At 45.4% G+C, this 22,060-nt stretch overlaps 1 protein-coding gene across 3 annotated transcripts in view; it reads left to right on the top strand.

The window, feature by feature from the left end:
• Positions 1–785: 785 nt before the first annotated feature.
• FDFT1 (farnesyl-diphosphate farnesyltransferase 1) overlaps positions 786–22,060 on the top strand; it is a 39,554-nt gene continuing 18,279 nt past the window's right edge. Inside the window, exons 1-6 of one of the 3 annotated variants that reach the window (XM_079926060.1) lie at positions 943–1,013; positions 4,868–4,914; positions 11,573–11,670; positions 12,470–12,653; positions 17,441–17,569; positions 21,528–21,719. In XM_079926060.1, coding sequence (XP_079782186.1) covers positions 11,666–11,670; positions 12,470–12,653; positions 17,441–17,569; positions 21,528–21,719 — 510 coding nt within the window. In that variant the 5' untranslated portion in view covers positions 943–1,013; positions 4,868–4,914; positions 11,573–11,665. Of the gene's footprint in view, positions 1,014–4,867; positions 4,915–11,201; positions 11,671–12,469; positions 12,654–17,440; positions 17,570–21,527; positions 21,720–22,060 lie in introns of those variants that run through there. The other 2 variants (XM_079926059.1, XM_079926058.1) reach the window with 2 other exon arrangements.

Here is a 22,060-nt window from a genome sequence, read left to right as displayed (position 1 = left end):
GGTGAGACGTAATGGGGATGGAGGGCTATTCGTGCAGAGCTTTTAGACCCTCGTGGGGACTTTGGCTTTTACCGAGTAAAATGGACAGATACTGCAGGGTTTTTAGGCAGTGATGAGAGCTGCCTTAATTTTTAAAAGGATCACTGATTGCGGTGTTAAAATAGATTTGGTCGTTGGGGTAGCACGTATTTTTCCAGGGCTTGTGAGTGCTCTAGGATCGAGATAAAAATTTCCACATCACCCTTTGATAGGCCGTAGAAACGCTTCAGATCCTTTTTTGGGACAAAATTTACGTGCTCGAAGCCTCAGGCTGATTGCACCCATTCGAGGCGCGGCTGTGAGCCGAGCGCGTCCCGGAAGAGCTAATCTGCCTGGCAGGACAAACACGTGGAGGGCTTAGCGGGCTCTGGCCCGCTGGGCTCTCAGCTAAAGCCCGTTCGGAGCCAGCCTCCCACGCACTGAGCTCCGCCTGGGGGGGCTTCTCAAAGTCTCGGTTCGCTCCTCCAGCCCTGCACTGGGAAAACAGAGGAAAGCAAAGGCCCGCCTTCATTAGGAGCACCAATCCCGCTCGCCTGCCTCTTTCTCTCCCTCCAATTAGCTTCTAGGATGTGGTCCTCACGCCAGACACATCCCGCCGCCGATTGGCCGGCATCTTGCTGGTGCGAGCGGCCCAGGCCAATCAGCGCTCGCCAGTCCACCCCGCGAGCCCACGGGCAGCGGCGCGAGAGACCGAGGCCAGTTGAAGTTGGTTGGGAAGTGGGCGTGGCGCCGCCGCGCGGGGCTCGCCTTCGCCGCGCTGGGCCCGCCTCCGCCCCGCCCCAACCGCCGACTAATCCTTCTTTGGTTGCGGGTAGGGGCCATCCCGAGGTATCCGCGAGGTGAGCTCCGAGGTCCGACAGTTCGCCGCAGCCAGCATGGAGTTCGTGAAGTGCTTGGGGCACCCCGAGGAGTTCTACAACCTGCTGCGCTTCCAGATGGGGGGCCGGCGGAAGGTGATGCCCAAGATGGACCAGGTGGGCCGAGCATCCCTGCATCCCGGCGGAGCCGGGAGGCTGCGCGCGACCGCCGGCTTCTGGGCCTGGCCGGCAGGGCCCAGAATCGAGGGCCAGGGTTGCGGCCAACGGGTGCCAAACGCCTCGGGCTCCCTCCTTCCCTCGGGGGAGCAACCCCCTGACCCCTGTCAGGCGGCCCTGCCCTTCCAGCCTGGTTCCCCTCTCCTTAATCAGATGTCGGGCCCAGCTGCCCTTGGTCTCCTAGGCATCCGCCCCCATCCCCAAGTTGTCTTGCTGCCTAAAATGTTAATGTTCGTTCACGACATTGGTTTTCAAGTAGTTTTGCTTCATATTGCGTTCTGTCCCTGAGATAGATGTTTTTCTGGGTTCTAATATGTGGGTTACAAAACTGAGACTGCATGGGTAGATTAAGTGGGAGAGGACGTGTGAAAGAATTTTGTGAACGTAATGAACTATGCAAATGTCACGAATACCTTTTCTGGAATGAAACCTTACTCATCCTTCCAGTTTTCAGTTACACCACCTCCATAAGCTTCTCCCCCTTTCCTGCAGTCTGATCAAGCCCTTCTTCCTCAGTGCTCCCTGAGGTTTTTAGAATACTTGTCTACTTTTGCAAGTTCTTATTAATTTTCTCTATATCTGTCGATTAGTTACCCTGTTGGCTGCTTGAAGGCCAGACTTGGTTTTATTTATATTTCACCTTCCTCACTCCTGTACCCTTTGTTAAATGAATACTTACAAAGGTATTTATTCCAACAAGAAAATCATTAAGTGATTATTGAATAAATAGACACATTCAACTGAATTAGTGGGGTTATATCAAAAGTTCTAAATTCTTTTCCCCAATGGAAGTAACACAAAACCGTCCTGTGTTTATACTCTTAGTTGTTGTTCTTTATTAAAACACTTCAGTTTCTCATCAGAAAGAAAAGTTTTCCCTTTGCCTTATAACTCAGAATCCTTCTCATCCTTCAAGGTCTGGCTTCTGTGAATACCACCTCTGTTGACCATTCAGCAGATATTTATTAAACATCTGTTCTGCTTTAGGCTTTATACTGGGTGCAGAAGGGCAGGATAACATGTATAGACAAATAAGACACCCAAAGAGCTCATTGTCTTGTCAGGTCGATAAAATGTTATAAAATTGTTCATAGAAAGCTTAGGAAGTCACCATAACGAGATGCCTTTTAATGTTACCTGTGACCCTCCCTCGACCATTTTCTCTAGCACTGTTTCACCTTATATCAGTCCCATAGTCTTGTATTGCGGTTATTTGTCTATGGGTTTTATGTTCCCAAAGTACCTTTCAGATTTAAGATTCTATGTTTGATTCTGGACTTTAAACTATTTGAAAACAGGAGTCTTGTTTGATGTACCTTTAGTGAATTAATGAACAAAAGGTGGATGCAATGCCCTCAAGATACCTCTAGGTTTTTAAACAAGAGAAACTTAAGTAACTGTGGCAGAATATAGTAAATGCCATAAGGAAATTCACAGAAGGGAAAAATCACCGCTGGCTGGGATAGGGGATTAATCTTTTGAGGGATGCCTAAAGGAAATACAGCCTTAAATTTCTCCTGTGCCTTGATCAATAGATATTTGTTTAATTAGGAGATTCTGGCTAAGAGTTCTTACTTGGCCCTTTCCTGAAATTATTTGCAGATACTTATGTTACTGTATATTTGTGTGTTTTGGGGGAAAAAGAATTCTGTTCACTATTATCAGATGCTTCCAGGGATCTGTGACCCAAAACAGAAAAATAGTCACTGCTTTACAATCCAGGATATACAGTTTCCTGAACACCTCCTGTGACAGGTAATTCACTACCTCTGGAGACTGCCCATCTCCAGAGAGTTCTGGTTTTTAGGAGGTGTTATCTTACAGTGAGGGAGGGAGCCTGATTCCTCCAGCTCCATTTTTCTTTCTCAAGATTGCTTTGGCTATTCAGGGTCTTTTGTGTTTCCATACAAATTGTAAAATTTTTTGTTCTAGTTCTGTGAAAAATGCCAGTGGTAGTTTGATAGGGATTGCATTGAATCTGTTGATTGCTTTGTGTAGTATAGTCATTTTCACAATATTGAGTCTTCCAATCCAAGAACATGGTATATCTCTTCATCTGTTTATGTCATCTTTGATTTCTTTCATCAGTGTTCTACAGTTTTCTGAGGACAGGTCTTTTGCCTCCTTAGGTAGGTTTGTTCCTAGGTATTTTATTCTTTTTGTTGCAGTGGTAAATGGGATTGTTTCCTTAATTTCTGTTTCTGCCCTTTCGTTGTTAGTGTATAGGAATGGAAGAGATTTCTGTGTATTTTGTATTCTGCAACTTTACCAGATTCATTGATTAGCTCTAGTAGTTTTCTGGTTGCATCTTTAGGATTTTCTCTGGATAGTATCATGTCATCTGCAAAGTGACAGTTTTACTTCTTTTCCAATTTGTATCCCTTTTATCTCTTTTTCTTCTCTGATTGCCATGGCTAGGACTTCCAAAACTATGTTGAATAATAGTGGCGAGAGTGGACACCCTTGGCTTGTTCCTGATCTTAGAGGAATTGCTTTCAGTTTTTCACCGTTATGAATGATGTTTGCTGTGGGTTTGTCATATATGGCCTTTATTATGTTGAGGTAGGTTCCCTCTATGCCCACTTTCTGGAGAGTTTTTATCGTAAATGGGTATTGAATTTTGTTGAAAGCTTTTTCTATATCTATTGAGATGATCATATGGTTTTTATTCTTTAATTTATTAATATGGTGTATCACATTAATTGATTTGTGTATATTGAAGAATCCTTGCATCCCTGGAATAAATCCCACTTGATCATGGTGTATGATCCTTTTAATCTGTTGTTGGATTCTGTTTGCTAGTATTTTGTTGAGGATTTTTGCATCTATTTTCATCAGTGATATTAACCTGTAATTTTCTTTTTTTGTGATATCTTGGACTGGTTTTGGTATCAGGGTGATGGTAGCCTCATAGAATGAGTTTGGGAGGGTTCCACCCTCTGCAATTTTTTGGAAGAGTTTGAGAAGGATAGGTGTTAGCTCTTCTCTAAATGTTTGATAGAATTCACCTGTGAAGCCATCTGGTCCTGGACTTTTGTTTGCTGGAAGATTTTTAATCACAGTTTCAATTTCATTACTTGTGATTGGTCTGTTCATATTTTCTATTTCTTCTTGGTTCAGTCTTGAAAGGTACTTTTCTCAGAATTTGTCCATTTCATCCAGGTTGTCCAGTTTATTGGCATATAGTTGCTTGTATAGTCTCTTATGAGCCTTTGTATTTTTGTGATGTCAGTTGTAAATTCTCCTTTTTCATTTCTAATTTTGCTGATTTGAGTCCTCTCCCTTTTTTTCTTAATAAGTCTGGCTAAAGGTTTATCAATTTTGTTTATCTTCTCAAAGAACCAACTTTTAGTTTTATTGATCTTTGCTATTGTTTTCTTTGTTTCTATTTCATTTATTTCTGCTCTGGTCTTTATGATTTCTTTCCTACTACTAACTTTGGGTTTTGTTTGTTCTTTCTCTGGCTGCTTTAGGTGTAAGGTTAGGTTGTTTATTTGAGATTTTTCTTGTTTCTTGAGGTAGGATTGTATTGCTATAAACTTCCCTCTTAGAACTGCTTTTCCTGCGTGCCATAGGTTTTGGGTTGTCGTGTTTTCATTGTCATTTGTTTCTAGGTATTTTTTTTATTTCCTCTTTAATTTCTTCAGTGATCTCTTGGTTATTTAGTAGCGTATTGTTTAGCCTTCATGTGTTTGTATTTTTTACAATTTTTTTCCTGTAATTGATTTCTAATCTCATGGTGTTGTGGTTTGAAAAAGATACTTGATACGATTTCAATTTTCTTAAATTTACAGAGGCTTGATTTGTGACCCAAGAGGTGATCTATCCTGGAGAATATTCTGTGAGTACTTGAGAGGAAAGTGTATCCTGCCACTTTAATTATATAAATATCAATTAAGTCTGTTTGGTTCATTGACTTTTTTAGGCAGTCTCACCATGCTGTGGACTTAGAACCATGGTCAGCCCAGATCCCTTCAAGGTCTGTTCTTCCATCTTGATGTCCTCCTGAAGGACTTTTTAAACCTAGATCTTTACCTTTTAGGTAAAGGGTGTCATAATAATGGCTAACATTTATTGTGCTCTTACTGTGTGCCCAGTGCCTCCTAACGTGTATTATTTAAACCTTCCAGTAACCCTGTGAGGAAGCTACTATTATTTTTCCTGTTTTTATAGATGAAAAAAAAGGCACAGAGAGGTTAGTTATTGCCTGAGGTCCCACAGCTGTTCACTGGTGGAGACCGCCTTTGACCCTGGCAGTCTGAGTCCAGAGCTCACTCTCTTGACCCCATCATGCTGCTGGTCATTAAGGTGATGGGCCAGAGAGTCACATTAAGCAGAGGGTCGTCCAGATTCAGCTAAAAGCTGAACACGCTTTGTGTGATGGACACAGACTGGAAACCGTGTATCCTCAGTCGGTTCCCAGCCTGATGGAGAGCAGGTGTACAAAAGATACCTAGGAAGTGCCAAGTCATCTTAAGTACGTTGAGATTTCAGGAAATTTTAGTGAAGTAGAACTGTTTTACAGTGAAAAGTCTTTAAAAAACACAGAAGTGCTTTGCAAAGTGTAGGGCCTTGAAAAGAGGTATTAGATTTAGATTAGTGGGGGAGGATCCTCTGTGGGGAAAGCCAGTATGAGCCAGTCATGTAGGTAGGACTAAGCACAGTGTGTGTGGCTGGAATTGAGTGCAAAGTGCAGTGGGTACATGTGGGAGTCCAGGAGCTGAGCTGTATTCCGTGAAGCAGGCAATGGTCAGATGCACCTGTGGCACTATGAAAGCAGTAGTTTTGGAACAGTAGTTTGGCAGGTGAATGGAATTAGGGGATTAAACTGTGAGAATAATCAAATTAATAACGATAATAGTAATATTAATAGACAGCATTTATTGAGTTCTGTGTTCCAGGCACTGGAGAAGCTCTTGAAGTCTGTTATGTCAGTGTTATCAGTTAGCTTTCGTTGGGTAACCACCCCAAAACGGAGTGGCTTAATTCAGGAGACTGGGTGCACAACAGTGTGACTTAGCACTCCTGAAGTGCACGCTCACAAATGGTCAAGATGGTCAATTTCATGTTACGTATATTTTACCACAAGTAAAAAACCAAACTCAGTGACTTAAAATAACAACTGTTACTTAGTTCACAGTTCTCTTGGAGAGCTGGGGTGTCCTGGTCTGGGCCAACTTGAGTGATTTCTACTGGGTTTGCTCAGCTGGCTGGTTGGCATGTGGCTGGACCATCTGATTAGCAGGCTGTAGGCCGGAACATTGAGGGGAGGCTGGGCCCTGTGTGTCTCATCCAGCAGGCTAGCCTGGGAACTCTGCTCTATTGACTAGAATCATGCAAACCCCAGTGTGCACGCACTCTTCCGCTTTCTGCTTGACTCACAGTTGCTACTGTCTTCTTGGGTAAAAAAAGTCACAAGGGGAGCCCAGGTGCGAAGAGGTGGAGATAGACTCCACCTCCTGATGGGAAGAGCCACAAACTTTGACCATTTTGTAACTTACCATACTTAGTCGATCTTGATGACAACGCTAAAGAGGTAAGTGCTATTGTTACTGCCAGTTTACACATCAGGAAACTGTGGCGGAAAGGAGTTGAATTTGGAAGCTCTCGAGTGGTGGTTCCATGATGCCATCCCTGGCCTGTCTGAAGACCTTCATGCTTCCACTCTGGAGGCCACCCAGAATAAAGAGCACAGGCTTTGACTGGTCCCAGAGAGCTGATCACATTCCAGTGCTGTCACGTGTGCACCAGACACTTCACGGGCACACAGCAATTTCTGGCTTCTATCTGCCCTTCCCAATTCTGTTGTGCATTTCCTCCCTCCCTCCCTCCTTCCTATCCTTCCTATATTCATTTAACAAACATCTGGCCGCCGATTGCATGCTTGATATTATTCTGGGTGCTGGGATAAAACGGTGAACCAAATAGGTGAAGACCTTGCTTTTGCGAATCGTACATTCTAATAGAAGAGAGAGAGAAGGGAAAAAAAGCAAATATACAATATTTCAGGTGGAGAGAAGTACTACAAAGGAAAATGATAGAAGGGCAAGGGAGCTGAGTGTCTGAAGTCAGGGGACACAATTTATAGGGTTGTGATTTGGGTCCAGAGACTTCTCTGTGTCACATTTTCTTCTCTATGAAATAAGACTTGGAAAAAATGGTAGCATTGGATACCTCTAGAGAGGCAAGTGGGTGGCCACAGTAAGGGGTAGGGGTAAGACTTTTCACAGTATAATCTTTTAAATTTTTTAAAAAGTGAGACCTGGGCTATTTCCTCTCCTAGCTCTAAGATTTGATGAGCAATGCAGTACAGTACTATTTTGTTAGTTGTAGTTTTCCTGAGCCGTTTTTAACCCCCATGAACCATTTTTAAAATATAGCTGAGTATACCTCTAGTTAGAGGAAACATAGGAAAAACCATTTTCCTTCACTTAACATTACCTTAGTTTCTGTCTTGGGTAACGAAGAAGCTGGGGGAAAAAAATTACACTTAGCAGACATGGAGGGCTGAGATTATTTCAGTCACAGAAGGATTTGGCTGTAGGAGTTCAGGGTTCCCTAAATTGACTTATCCTGAATTTTTAGGAGCATATAAGTAAATCTGGCATCATACTACCACCTGCAAGTTATGTGACATCACTAAGAGAGCACATAATGGAAAAACTCAGTGTTTTGTAATCATGCAGTTCTGGCTTCTATCAAGTCTAAATCCTATTACTTAGACTAATGTCTATGAAGTTTAATCCTGACTCTATTCCTTTTGGTGATTTAACGTCCAGCAACAGGTTCTTCCTCCGTATAATAGAGACAGTGGATCACAATCTGTCAATCACAATTTCCCAACTCCAAAATGGTCTGAAAACAAAGAGGTTTTTAATAAGTCTGGCTCAAGGTCACTTGGCAGTACAATGTGCTCTGATACATGATAAAGTGATCCCACTTAGTATAACTATTCAAAATGTTTTGCTGAGGAAGTGTCGATAATCAGTTACAGGGAGCCATTCCACAATGACAGGCTGTATGTGCATTTCATTGCCTGTCTTCTAAAACACTCCAGATTCTGAATTGTGCTACACATCTGGCCATGAAGACCTTGGGTGGACTGCAGGTCCGTATCACGTCATCTTTAAAAGGTTGCGTAATGTTTGTATTGTGCTTGGCATGTAGTAGCTGCCCAGCAAGTGGCAGGTATTACTCTTGCTGTTACGTAACTTCATTTCTCAAGTTTGTGAGGTTTTCCCTCCCTTCTCAGGGAGCCTGTGTTACTTAATCTGAATGGAAGGCCGTGGGGCGGGTTGGTTTCCGTCCACTTGTGGAACTGTCTTTCAGGTGGAGCCCCAGTCGTGGGAGGACAGTCCTGTCCTTCTCACCACTGCACACTCTTCCTCTCAATGCCCTTCATCCCTGTTTTCTCTCACTGGAGAGTTCTTGTGAGCACGCTCATCTCAGCAAAGAAAAACATCAGGAGGCTCTAGGGACAGGCCACAGTAGCTTTAGCTTTTTATTTGAAAAATTTTTTTTTCCGTTAGCTCATGGGAAGCAAGCAATGGAAATATTTTTAACAGTGGTGTTTTCCATAGTGTGTTTCATAGTTATATCTCCCTGTATGTTCTTGGCAATTTGAGGAAATTATTGTTACAGAATGAGGTATTGACACAAATAGGTGCCAGGAAAAAAGAATGATGGGGTAAGGAGATGCAAAGTGATTTCGTGACCTTGCTCCAGTGGTTAAGAACCCGCCTGCCGATGCAGGGGACATGGGTTCAAGCCCTGGTCCGGGAAGATCCCACATGCCGCGGAGCAACTAAGCCCGTACGCCACAACTACTGAGGCTGTGCTCTGGACCCTGTGAGCCACAACTACTGAGTCCACATGCCACAACTACTGAAGCCCGCGCACCTAGAGCCCGTGCTCCGCAACAAGAGAAGCCCCCGCAATAAGAAGCCCGCGCACCGCAACGAAGAGTAGCCCCCGCTCATCGCAACTAGTGAAAGCCTGCGAGCAGCAACGAAGAGCCAACGCAGCCAAAAATAAAATAAATAAATTTATATTAAAAAAAAAAGACAAGGATGACTGCTTTAAAAAAAGAAGAGTGGAGAAGGTGTGTTGGAAAGGAGGGGGGACACCTTCAAGATTGTTGCTCTTCAGAACGAGTGCGACGATCCTTTTTTTGTTAATATGTAAATTTATTTATTTATTTTTGGCTGTGTTGGGTCTTCGTTGCTTCGCGCGGGCTTTCTCCAGTTGCAGCGAGCAGGGGCTGCTCTTCGTTGCGGTGCGCGGGCTTCTCATTGCGGTGGCTTCTCTTGTTGCAGAGCACGGGCTCTAGGCATGGGGGCTTCAGTAGTTGTGGTGCGTGGCCTCAGTAGTTGCGGCTTGCAGGCTCTAGAGCGCAGGCTCAGTAGTTGTGGCGCACGGGCTTAGCTGCTCCGTGGCATGTGGGATCTTCCTGGACCAGAGCTCCAACCTCTGTCCCCTGCATTAGCAGGTGGATTCTTAACCACTGCGCCACCAGGGAAGTCCCAATGTGTGATGCACCTTTGACATCAGCCCCCAAACCCTTAGTTGTATCCGGGGATTAAAACATTTGGCAGTGCAGTGAAAGGAATCATTGTGGCCTGATAACAACAGTTGTATGTGAAGAGCTGGCTTAGAGGTCAGAAAAGAGCTGTTATTCTGTTCCTTCTATTTTATTGTGAAGTCTTGCCTCTCCACATTTTGATAGGGAAGGAGTTGGTGAATTGTTTTTAAATACTCTTTGAACTTATTCATTTACTCATCCGACCTTCACTGAGTATTTTTATATGCCAGACTGTATGTACAAAATGATTTTACTAATATATGGTGCTTAGTAAATGTTAATTTTTACTATTTTTTTAATTGAACTTGGCAATAATTTCTCATGGTTATGTGATTTAAAAAGAAAAGCTTTATTCTCTTGACAGAAGAACATGTATCCATGGTAGGAAATAAACACATATGAAAAGAAGATAGTTCACCTGGACCCCAGCAGGGTCCCAAGGTTCACTGTTGACATTCCCAAGTGACTATGGGATTTCCATATACATACATATATATGTATATATACACATGTATATGTGTGTACATATATTTATTTTAAACCATCCCCCCTGTTGTTAGATATTGCAAATGTTTCCCGCTTCTCTCAGAAAGAGAGTGGGGGAGACTTGGGGGGGTGGTATATGGGGACTCTGTATTTTCCACTCAATTTTCCCTGAACCTAAAACTGCTCTAAAATAGAAAGTCTCCATAAAAAAATATACAAAACAGCCAGCAATTCTTTCTGATATGCTTGCATATCAGAACATGGCTTTTTTTTTTTCTGGAAAAACAGTTTTTGTCTTCCTTAGGGAAGAGTTAATAAGATTCATAAAGATCGTTACAGCTCACTGATTTGAAAGGGAAAGATGATTAGAAATCTTAAAAGGAATAGCTAGCTTTCCAGAGGATAATAGAGGTTTAACAGGTGTTAAAGGAAAACCAGAACTGGACAGTAGTTAAAGGGGTGAAATCAGATTTCATTCAGAAAAGCAACTGCAATAGAGGAAAGAGACCTCAGTATAGAACTGGGCTCGGTTCCGAATACAACAAGGAGCAGAGTGTGGGTGTGGGTGGATGGAAAAGTACTAAGAGGAAACCTCTGGGGTAAGGGGCATTCTGCTGAAACGACCTACTGGGATTCTTGCTGGAGGCAGGTCAGGGCGCCGGGATGGTGGGGGAAGAGGAAGTTCGGGTCAGATGGTGCAGTGATCATACATGACGGATGAGGGATTCTGGCTAAACCAATTTAGCAGAGTTCTTGCTAAAGCTGAGCGACGCAAAAGATAAACATAGAAGTACAAAGGTGGAGGATTGAGGAGCCTGACTAAAGTTTGGCCGAGGAGAGATTGGGGTTCCGTCAACAGCCTGCGGGTTCTGGGCAGCAGGGTAACAAGGTGAGGAAGGCGCGGGTGGTGAGCCATAGGCCGCGGGGCGGGGCTCGCATCTGGGCGGGGTGGGCGGGGCTGGCCGCGGGGCGTGTGGGGCGGTGCTCGGCTCGCACGTGGGCGGGCGGGGCTCGGCTCGCACGTGGGCGGGCGGGGCGGCGGACGCCAGCTCACTGCTCCGCCTCCCCAAGCCTATTGCGGTGGAGCAAGTGCCGGTCCCGCCCTTCGGTGGGCGCCCCTCCGCTCCTCTCGGGTCTATGGAGGAAAAACGGCGCTGGCCCCGCGGTTCCCATGGCCGCAGTCGCCTGCGGCACCAAGGCCATGTCCCTTTTCAAGCGGACCTTGGTGCTGAGCCCCGGCGCGGCGCCCAGGGGCGCGGGCACTCCGCCGCGCGGCTGCCCCTTGCCCCCCGCCGCTTGGCCCACCAAGGACCGGCCGCGGGGAGAGGGCGTGTGCGGCCGGCTGCGGAGCCCCGCGGTAGCCGGTCGCTCGCCCCAGCCCCACTCCAGCCCCTCCGCGTCTCCCACCGCCGTGTGTCTCCTCTGCCCGCAGGACTCGCTCAGCAGCAGCTTGAAAACTTGTTACAAGTACTTGAATCAGACCAGTCGCAGTTTCGCAGCTGTTATCCAGGCGCTGGATGGGGAAATGCGGTGAGTGGCGCAGGCAGCTCTTTGTGACCTGGGGGAAGAAAACTGCTACGGGCCATTCGAAGCCACTTTTTGACACGGCCCCTCGCGTTGCTGTCGCCGTGCTTGTGGCGTAGCCTGAACAGGCCCCGGTGGGTGAAGGAAATGTTCGGGGTTGAAACACGCCTGTGTTTACTTTAGAATGCCCTTCCAGGCACCTGGCCATCTCATAGCTTCCCTGCAGGCCCAGCTCTTTCAGGGAGGGGGAGGGGATGTTTATTAACTTTTTTTAGTGCTGGCAGCTGGACCTGTCTCTAAGCGGCTCATGCATTTTCCTTGGCTTCGCTTATGCTACTTTGCATTTCTAGTATATTGGGTTAATTCTTCTGAAGTTGCCTCTGTGCAGATTATGTATATGACTTAGCCGTTAGGTATGATAGTATTGATAGTGAGAAGTTATTGTGTCTTTTGACTTTATTTTATCTGCAAAATAATAGTTCCTTCCAAATGGTCTGCTGGTCTTTCTACAGTTGTGCTGCATTAGTTAAATGTTTACTCATTGTGGGAGTAGTAGTGACGTGCAGCTGGCAGGTTCTTTCTTTATTTTTATAAATAAACTACAGTAGTCCATTGCTCCCATCTGAGAAAGAGAAGCCAAGAAGTTGCATTAAGTACGAAAAGTTTTGGATATCCTTTCATAGTTCTGTAGAGTTAAGGGTGTAGGAGGGTTTAGAAAATGGCCCAGCAAAAATGAGATGTGATTTTAAAACAAATATGTTTGAACGTTTGTTCCAATGTATTGATAGTTATTGCTTTCTTACAGCCATGCAGTATGCATATTTTATCTGGTTCTCCGAGCGCTGGACACTCTGGAAGATGACATGACCATCAGTATAGAAAGAAAGGTCCCCCTGTTACACAACTTCCACTCGTACCTTTATGAGCCCGACTGGCGGTTCACGGAGAGCAAGGAGAAGGACCGACAAGTCCTGGAGGACTTTCCAACGGTAGCGGGACTAACGGGATGCAGTCGTGCGCATGATTGGTGGGGTGGCCGTCAGCTGGCCCGTGTGCCTGGCGGGAACTGCAAAACCAGCAGTTTCAGGGCAGTGTAGCATAATGTGGCAATGGTGCGTCTCAAGCCAGACTGCCTGGGTTGGCGGCCCCATGCTCCCACTCATTAACTGGTGCTGCGTTACATAGCCTGCCTGTGCCTCTGTTTCTTCATCGGTAAGACAGAGAGAATAATGGTCCCTGCCTCCCAGTGTGGTTGTGAGGATGGAAAGAGTTAACGTAGGTGGAGCTCTTAGGTGTTAGCTGCTACTGTCATTACCAGGATGTTGTTGGGAAGTCCAGCCTTCCTTCCTGTGGAAAGAGTACTCCAGTGCCAGTGTCGTGAAAGATGGGTTCTCCAGCCAGTGCACCCGAGAACGCAGCCTAGGTGTGTCGCGCTGCTGGCCTCTGGGGCACCCTGAACCTGGTGGTGTGCTGTGCAGCTGCAGCTCATGATGGGTGGCAGCTGTGGGGTAGGGCGTGGGCTCTTCGCAGCTGAGCTGAGGACTGAAGCAGGATGATCTCTGCCACCCGCAGCTGTGTGAGCCTGGACACACCCCTTAATTTCCTTGTGCCTCAGTTTCCTCATTTGTAAAGTTAGAGCTGCGAGGCCTGAATGAGTTCATACATGTAGAGTACTTAGAATAGTGTTCTGTAAATATTGGGTATTTAGTCCACTCAGTTGGAGTTAAGTGGGTTCTAATTAAAATCTTGAGCTTTAGAAGATCCCACAAATTCCGGTTGCTGAGGGTTAGGTGTACAGTGAGTGGGTTTGGGGCGAGGGCCTCCCTCACACAGCACTGCTCTCAGATAGGGGCAAGAAGGGCTCTTCCCCCTCCCCTCACTTATTTATTTTTCTTAAGTCCATCTTTTTTTTTTTTTTTTTGGCCGCGCGGTATGGCATGCGAGATCTTAGTTCCCCAACCAGGGTTCGAACCTGTGCCCCCTGCATTGGGAGCCCAGAGTCGTAACCACTGGACTGCCAGGGAAGTCCCTTCCTGCCCCTCACTTTAGAGGGCCCCCCTCTGGGCCACCTCACCCTCAAGGGGGGCCGTGGGAGCGTGCCTGCCCCGAGCTTGTGCAGCTCCCCTTGTAGACCATCTTCTGGGGGTCTGGGGTTGCGTGCCCCTAATTCCCTGAGACACCCCACACACACACCGACTTGCAGTCCATTTCCTGGGGCCCATTTCCTCCAGGGTGTACTGTGCACCAGTGACCGTGACCCTTGGCCTGAGGGTGGCTCTTCAGGAGGGTCGTGGGTGAAGCTTGACCCTGCTGTCTGGGGTGTCCTTACACACGAGTGTGAGATTCCTCCTCCTGGCAGTCTCTGCACTATTTAATTTTGGAACAGAAGCCTGAGGGGCCAAGAATTGTAAATTCACACCCGAGTCCTCCAGGTGGTTGTGAAGGTCTGTTTGTCAGGGTGGGAGAAGAGAACATACTGCACTTGGTAAGTTACTAGCTCGCTTGATGGTTTAAGATTTTGAGCCACATGGCGTGTGGCCACCGTTGTGCCCTTGCCCCAGGCCCGGTGGAAGGTGGGGCTGAGCCTCCACGGGGCCTTCTAACCGAGTGAAGTGGCTGAAGGCTTCCTCTGGTCAGCATTGACATGGGACCTGGGGCTGTAATAAGGCTTCAGTGCTCATTAGTTGATACCAGGCTTTCTAGAACACTCATTGTATATTAGGGGTTAAATTAGAGTGCATCTTTTTCACCTGGTACTAGTGGAGACTGGTAGTCTTAGAGATCTACCTCCAAACACAGCTTGAGAAATAAGAAAGGGTTACTTTTAAATGATGATGGCAATAATAGCGTACATTTATTGAGTTATGAGTTACGAAATGTATTTCGTTATTGGTTTATCATTTGCTTTATTTAATATTAATATAGTTTTAACATGTAATGGACGTGATACACTGTTAACCACGTGTGTATAGATAAGGAAACTGAGACATAGAGATTTAAGCCCCTTGCCTCAAATCACCTGTGAAGTTAAGTGGCAGAACCAGGATTCAAACACAAAAGGCCTACATCCAGAACCCTTGTGCTTAATCCCTGGCACACACTACTGCCCCTTTAAAAAATGGTTAAAAATAAAACTTTGCATATAGGTGAAGGTAGCATCACCCAGTGTTTTGGTGGTTTTTTTTTTTTCCTTTGGCTGTGTTGGCTCTTCATTGCTGCGCGTGGGCTTTCTCTAGTTGTAGCAAGCAGGGGCTACTCTTTGTTGCTGTGCACGGGCTTCTCACTGCGGTGGCTTCTCTTGTTGTGGAGCACAGGCTCTAGGCACACGGGCTTCAGTAGTTGTGGCTTGCAGGCTCAGTAGTTGTGGCACATGGGCTTAGTGGCAGTTCTTTTAATATTAGGAATATTAATTCTTTATCTGCAGTGTAAATTCCAAATATTTTTTCCACCTTTTCACCTGCCTTTTTTCACCTTAAAAGCACTTGGTTCTAGGAAACCATTTTTTTAAAAATATTTTTTTAAACTAAATAAATAAATTTATTTATTTACTTTTGGCTGCGTTGGGCCTTCATTGCTGTGTGTGGGCTTTCTCTAGTTGTGGCGAGCAGGGGCTACTCTCTGTTGCGGTGCGCGGGCTTCTCATTGCGGTGGCTTCTCTTGTTGAGGAGCATGGGCTCTAGGCACACGGGCTTCAGTAGTTGTGGCACGCGGGCTCAGTAGTTGTGACTTGTGGGCTCTGGAGCGCAGGCTCAGTAGTTGTGGTGCACAGGCTTAGTTGCTCTGCGGCGTGTGGGATCTTCCTGGACCAGGGCTCTAACCCGTGTCCCCTGCACTGGCAGGTGGATTCTTATCCACTGTGCCACCAGGGAAGCCCCACCCAGTGTTTTGATCATAACACCCCAAGGTTTATAATCAGGGAGATTTCTGTGTACATGCTCCCCTTGCCCCTGCTTCGGGGCTGGCCTTTCTCCATTGTACCAGTGGACTCCCCGTGGTGTCCTTCCTTCTCGTACTTGGAATCACTAGAGAGTGACCCCGGGACCTAGAAGTGTACTGTAGCTGGGAAACAGAATTCCCTGGAGGGACAAGGAAAAGCCCCTCCTGGCTGACCTCGCAGGCAGAGCTGCCTGGGGGAGTCGGGCCCCTCCCTCCCCACCCTCCCTCAGGTTTCTGGGAGAACGTAGAGCTCTTCATGGTCACTCCTCCTTAGATATTTTTGTTTTCATGTTTTGAATTATATAATGATGTAGTAAGTACCAAGGAGTTGAAGTTGGTTCACATCCAGCAGTGAAGTGTTTATTTTGGAGCCTTTGTTTTCAAGCCTGAGCTGCTCCTCCCCCAGCTCGCTGGCCTTTCCCCTCTTATAAATAGAACTGACCCAGCCTGGGATCTGTTGAAAGACCAGGTCCTTGGGAGATTCAGGGATTCACATGACCTTTGGTAGAGCTGTTCGTTTGCTTCAGTCCACGTGGGAATTACCTTTTGGCTCTGTCTTGGAACAGCTGTTCTGTAGAGAAGAGTTCTGGAGAGATCAGTTTGGTTTTATGGAATTTGGGGGTTTAACAGTTTATGTTTATCAGAATAATCCTAAAGGATCTTAGACTTCTGAACCCCTTCAGTGCCCTGCAACCCTCTGGGTTTCTCTCAGGTCCTTAAATTTAGGTGTTCCTTGAGGGAGTTTTTCTAACCTTTCTGTAAACATAGACCAGGTATTTCTCACACTTCGGAAGCTTAGCAAAGTCTATTCACTGTTTTCAGTATTGTGTGTTGATAGCATGTTATTTGAGAAGTTTCATGGTGTTTTATTGGGTTGGCTAAAAAGTTCGTTCTGGTTTTTCTGTAAGATGGGATGAAAACCCGAACAACTTTTTGCCCAACCCAGTATATTCTATTTTGATAACCTACAGACACTTCTTTGAACTTAAGCAAGATACTTGTACAGTAGCAGTGACTTTTAAGAACATCAATAGTACTTTTCGACATTAAAGCTTGGGCTATGAAAAATAAATGTTGGATAGCCTGCTGCAGATTGAACTAAACTGAGTTGTTTAAGGAATTAGAAAGTGTAGCCTTATAGTAGGGAGACACTGTAGCTTCATGGTATGAATTCGGGAACTGAGGATAGACAGTGGTTGGCTGGTCTCCTTGCTAGAACATAAGCTCTGGGGGCGGAGTTTCTGGTCATCTCCCGGCTGTGCATTCCCAGTGCCCACAACAGTGCTTGTTGCATAGGAAGTGGCCAAGACATGTTTGCACAAATGAATCTTCATTATCATGAGGCTTGTCTGAAAATGAGGCATTCTTCCTAAAATTCTTACACATATGTCCAGTTTTATGTTGAATTATCTCATTGATCATTAGGTGGGAAGATGAGCGTATAATAAGACTATGAATCTTCTTTTTTTGGGGTGGGGGGGCCTTGCCCCAAGGCTTGTGGGATCTTAGTTCCCTGACTAGGGGTTGAACCCGGGCCCTCAGCAGTGAGAGCTCAGAGTCCTAACCCCTGGACCACCAGGGAATTCCCTGAATCTTATTTTGAGTCTAGAAACTTTAGCATTTCTGTACCCTTCTATTTTAATATTTATGAAATTTGCCGAACTTATTCTATATGTAGAAAGCTAGCATAACCTAGATGTTAGACTTACAGCTGGATCGTTTGGGAGTCTTCCCTAATGCGTTCTGTTGTTGCTTTGCTTTATGATCTGTAGGTACCCTGTTGGTGCCCAGTTTTAATACGTGTTTCAAATTTTCTGTTTTTTTATGACCTCCATTTCAGATCTCCCTGGAGTTTCGAAATCTGGCTGAGAAATACCAAACAGTGATTGTTGACATTTGCCGGAAGATGGGATTTGGGATGGCAGAGTTTCTGGATAAGCGTGTGATGTCTGAACGGGAGTGGGACAAGGTTAGTGTCCCTGTGGAGCCTTGTCGGTGTGAGTGGCACTGATGAACTGGCAGTGCTCACCATGACATTCGGGCCGAGGGACAAGGGATGGTTGTAATGTCTCCACATAAACACTTAATAGGGGCTTACGTGTCATCATACCTGGAATAATCGTTGCTCTGGGGAGTTTATTGTCAAGTTAGGCCAGGGGTCCCCAACCCCTGGGCCATGGACCGGTACAGGTCCACAGCCCGTTAGGAACCGGGCCGCACAGCAGGAGGTGCACGGTGGGCGAGCGAGCGAAGCTTCATCTGCCGCTCCCCGTCGCTTGCATTAGCCATCCCCCACACCCCCACTCTGTCCGTGGAAAAACTGTCTTCCACGAAACTGGTCCCTGGTGCCAAATAGGTTGGGGACCACTGAGTTAGGCCAAAGCAGATATAACTCGTCCCAGAGGTGCAAACATTAAGCTGATGAAAGTGTCTCTGACTTGCTGTGAAATTTGAGGTTAATGACCAAATTATTGCATGTAATATAGAGACATCAATAGTTTTCACATCTTAAAATGTGTCTTCTATGTTTTTTTCCTTTACTGAGCACGTGTGTGTGTTTCTGAGTCATTTCCAGTTCCTTCATAACACAAACTTACTTTTTTTTAAATGAAATTTGGGTTTCTTTTCGGTTTTTTTGGTTTTTTTTTTTTTTTTTTTTGCGGTACGCGGGCCTGTCACTGTTGTGGCCTCTCCCGTCGCGGAGCACAGGCTCCGGATGCGCAGGCTCAACGGCCATGGCTCACGGGCCTGGCCGTTCCGCGGCATGTGGGATCTTCCCGGACCACGGCACGAACCCGCGTCCCCTGCATCGGCTGGCGAACTCTCAACCACCGCGCCACCAGGGAAGCCCCTCTTTTCGTTTTTAACATTTCTTTATTTAGGCTGTGCTGGGTCTTACTTGCGGAATGCTGGGTCTTCAGTTGTGGCATGCGGGATCTAGTTCCTCAACCAGGGATTGAGCTCAAGCCCCTTGCATTGGGAGTGCAGAGTCTTAGCCACTGGACCACCAGGGAGTCCCCACGAGCTTACTTTTAAATTCAGGGCCACCTTGGCCCCATTTACTTAGGAGTAGGTATCAGACTGTTAAATTGTATTCTGTGTCTGTTTCCTCAGAAACAAAACGGTTCACGAGGATCCCAAGGCATTAACTTGGATCATAGTTGCATTACGCTGAGGAGTGAGTGCCTTTCTAATACCCACACCTCCTTCCCCATCATCTTTTCATAGAAATAAGATGATGCGAGAGGTTCCAGGTTTCTCGACGTCCACCTACCTCCTCTTATGGTGCTTGTAGATGCACATACATGGAGGTACACGAAGGAGCCCTGGGGGGGCCCAGGTTGTCTTCCTCTAGGGACAGAGCAGCTGGAAAGGGCTGTGAGAGCAGATGATGTGGCAGATACAATTATACTGGCTTTCATTTGGCCAGAGGTTATCCCTGACCAGCAGCTGTGAAGGATGTTGGCCAGGGGTTGGGGAGAGCTTGCTTCTGTGGACAAAGTGACGTAATTGACTACGGGGACTAAACTTGACTCAAGATACAAGATAGGAGGGGAGGGGGTCTTGCCCATTTTCCATAGGAATGGCCTCTGTGAGACTTACTCATCACCTCAGTGGAAGCAGAGACATTTTAAACGTCTAAACTGCGTACATATTTTGTGTCTCTAATAGTGTTTAGGTTAGGATCCCAAAAGAGATGCTACTGCATATTCATCGAGTGAGTGTAGGTCCAAGGTCTGGCCTCCTCATTTTTCACGACTCAAAACTTGATGACAGCATCTTTGGAACTGGTGGTTTATGCTCCACAAGTTAGTGTGAGTGTGGCTGCTGCTAGAATATCAGTTTATGAATTTAAAGTTAAAGCTGAAACTCCTGGCCATGAACCAGCGCTGGTTATCAGCACAGTAACTTCCTTTTCTGCCATGCAGATCTATTCAGGAAACTTAATTATAGGCTGTTGAGTAGAAGTTCGGATCAGATAAAACTGAATACTTGTAAATATTTTTCTTTTCCTTCAACTTGAGAGGAAAATGAATACCTCCATTCTAGGAGTATTTCTACCCAAAGAACTGTTATCTTAAAATATACTTTTCCTTGGACAGCAATATGGATGTTGTAATGTAATATGTAATGTTTTTTATTAATTTCTAATAAGTCTTTTAAAAATTTCTTGTAGTTGTCCACAGCTGCTTTCTCTCTGATTTCAGCATATCTTTACTCTTTCCAGATCCTTCCTCTCCTGGAACATATTTCAAGTGCTTTTTCTACCATTTCATCATACCCCTTGATTAGTCTGTGACTTTGTATTACTTTCTTTTTTAAAAAAAATTAATTAGTTACTTAATTTTTGGCTGCGTTGGGTCATCGTTGCTGCGCACGGGCTTTCTCTAGTTGCGGCGAGCGGGGGCTACTCTTCATTGTGGTGCGCGGGCTTCTCATTGCGGTGGCTTCTCTTGTTGCAGAGCACGGGCTCTAGGCATGCGGGCTTCAGTAGCCATAGCACACGGGCTCAGTGGTTGTGGCGCATGGGCTTAGTTGCTCCGTGGCGTGTGGATCTTCCCAGACCAGGGCTCGAACGCTTGTCCCCTGCATTGGAAGGCAGATTCTTAACCACTGCACCACCAGGGAAGCCCTGTATTACTTTAAACCAGAGACACTCTCTACTCTGGTCTTCCCCTAACTCTGCTGCAGAGGGTACCTTCATTAACTCCTCTTCACTTCTTAAGTTGTCTAGTGGACATTCACTTTATAAACGTATTGCTTTACGTAATACAATATTGTAAATCAACTATATTTCAATTTAAAAACAAAGAGTATTCCATTGAGTTGTCTTGGAATACTCTTCTCCGGGGAGGACAGCTTTGACAAACCACTTGCATAGAAAGAAACTTCTCTGACAATTAAGATTTACATTTACTCAGACTTCATTTGAGAGAAAGGCAGAGTTTTAGCAAAGTTGTTCAACCTGCCTCTGAAGCCGTATGGCTTGGCTGAGAATCCCTGGCCTCTGACGCGCCAGATGAGTGATCTTGTGCAAGTGAAGTGACGTCTCTGTGCCTCAGTTTCTACATCTGCACAATGGTGATAATTAGTGAATGTGCCCCAGAAGATGTTTGTGAGGACCGAATATGCAGCATGCTTAAAACACATCATTGAGGACTTCCCTGGTGGTCCAGTGGGTAAGACTCCGCCCTCCCACTGTAAGGGACCTGGGTTCGAACTCTGGTAAGGAGCTAGATCCCACATGCATGCCGCAACTAAGAAACCTGCATGCCTCAACCAAAGATCTTACATGCCACAACTGAAGATCCCGAGTGTCGCAACTAAGACCCAGCACAGCCTAAATAAATAAATTTAAAAAACTTTAAAAAAATGAGTGAAAAACTTAGGAAAGTATATTTAAAAAATAAATAAAACACATCCTTGTTATGTAAAAAAACAAAGTAGTACCACTATGTTCTTTTACTTAATGAGGATTTTGAGACACTGCAAGATCTTAAAATGTCTTCAAGATTAAATTCTGCTTAGTATTCTAGTTTCTGTTAGAATATTCCTTATTCCCTCAAGGCCTTCACTCCCAATTTGGGATATCAAAAAGTTTACTGTACTAGTTTATTTTTTCAATAACCTTTTATTCTAGAAGCAGTGCATGTGCATTGTACAGATATAGAAAATACAGTAAAAAATAAAATAAAAAAAATAGAAACATCACATGAGCCAGAGATCACTTTTGTTAAGTCTTTTGTGCACATCCTTCTTGGAATGTTTTTTACTCTTTACATGTACATGGTGTATAATGTGGTTGTTTTAAGCAAAATGAGATCTTTTACGTTCTTTTTGGAACCTGGTTTTTATAGCTAATCTGTAGCATTTCTGTTTTAGTAAAAGTTTCATTATTAAAGTACTTGAAAAATCATCTTTTACAGTACTGTCACTATGTTGCTGGGCTGGTGGGAATTGGCCTTTCTCGTCTGTTCTCGGCCTCAGAGTTAGAAGATCCCTTAATTGGTGAAGACACAGAGCTTGCCAACTCTATGGGCCTGTTTCTGCAGAAAACAAACATCATCCGTGATTATCTGGAAGACCAGCGAGAAGGAAGAGAGTTTTGGCCTCAAGAGGTAATAGGTTCAGGGGATTTGGGGAGAAACAATTTTGAATGCTCTCTGACAACAAAACATGAAACCCTTTTGGTTGCAAGTGACAGAAACACAAATCAAGCTCCCTTAGACAGCATAGGAGACGGTGTAGACTAGGTTAGGATTTAGTTTGCTTCAGGGGGACGGGCTGCATCCAGGGATTCAGACTGTGTAATAAGACTTTGTCCCCTTTCTACCTCTTGGACAGGCTTTGTCCAGTGGTGGGTATAACGTCCCATGACTCACTCATAGGCTTGGTTCCTGTGCCCATCCTTTAATCAGTTAGTAGCCAGAGCGTTGAGCACTCAGTCTAGACCTGGAGT

The sequence above is a fragment of the Stenella coeruleoalba genome (genome assembly GCF_951394435.1).
Source record: "Stenella coeruleoalba genome assembly, chromosome: 7".
Lineage (NCBI taxonomy): Eukaryota > Metazoa > Chordata > Mammalia > Artiodactyla > Delphinidae > Stenella > Stenella coeruleoalba.
This window is presented reverse-complemented; position numbering and strand designations above follow the sequence as displayed.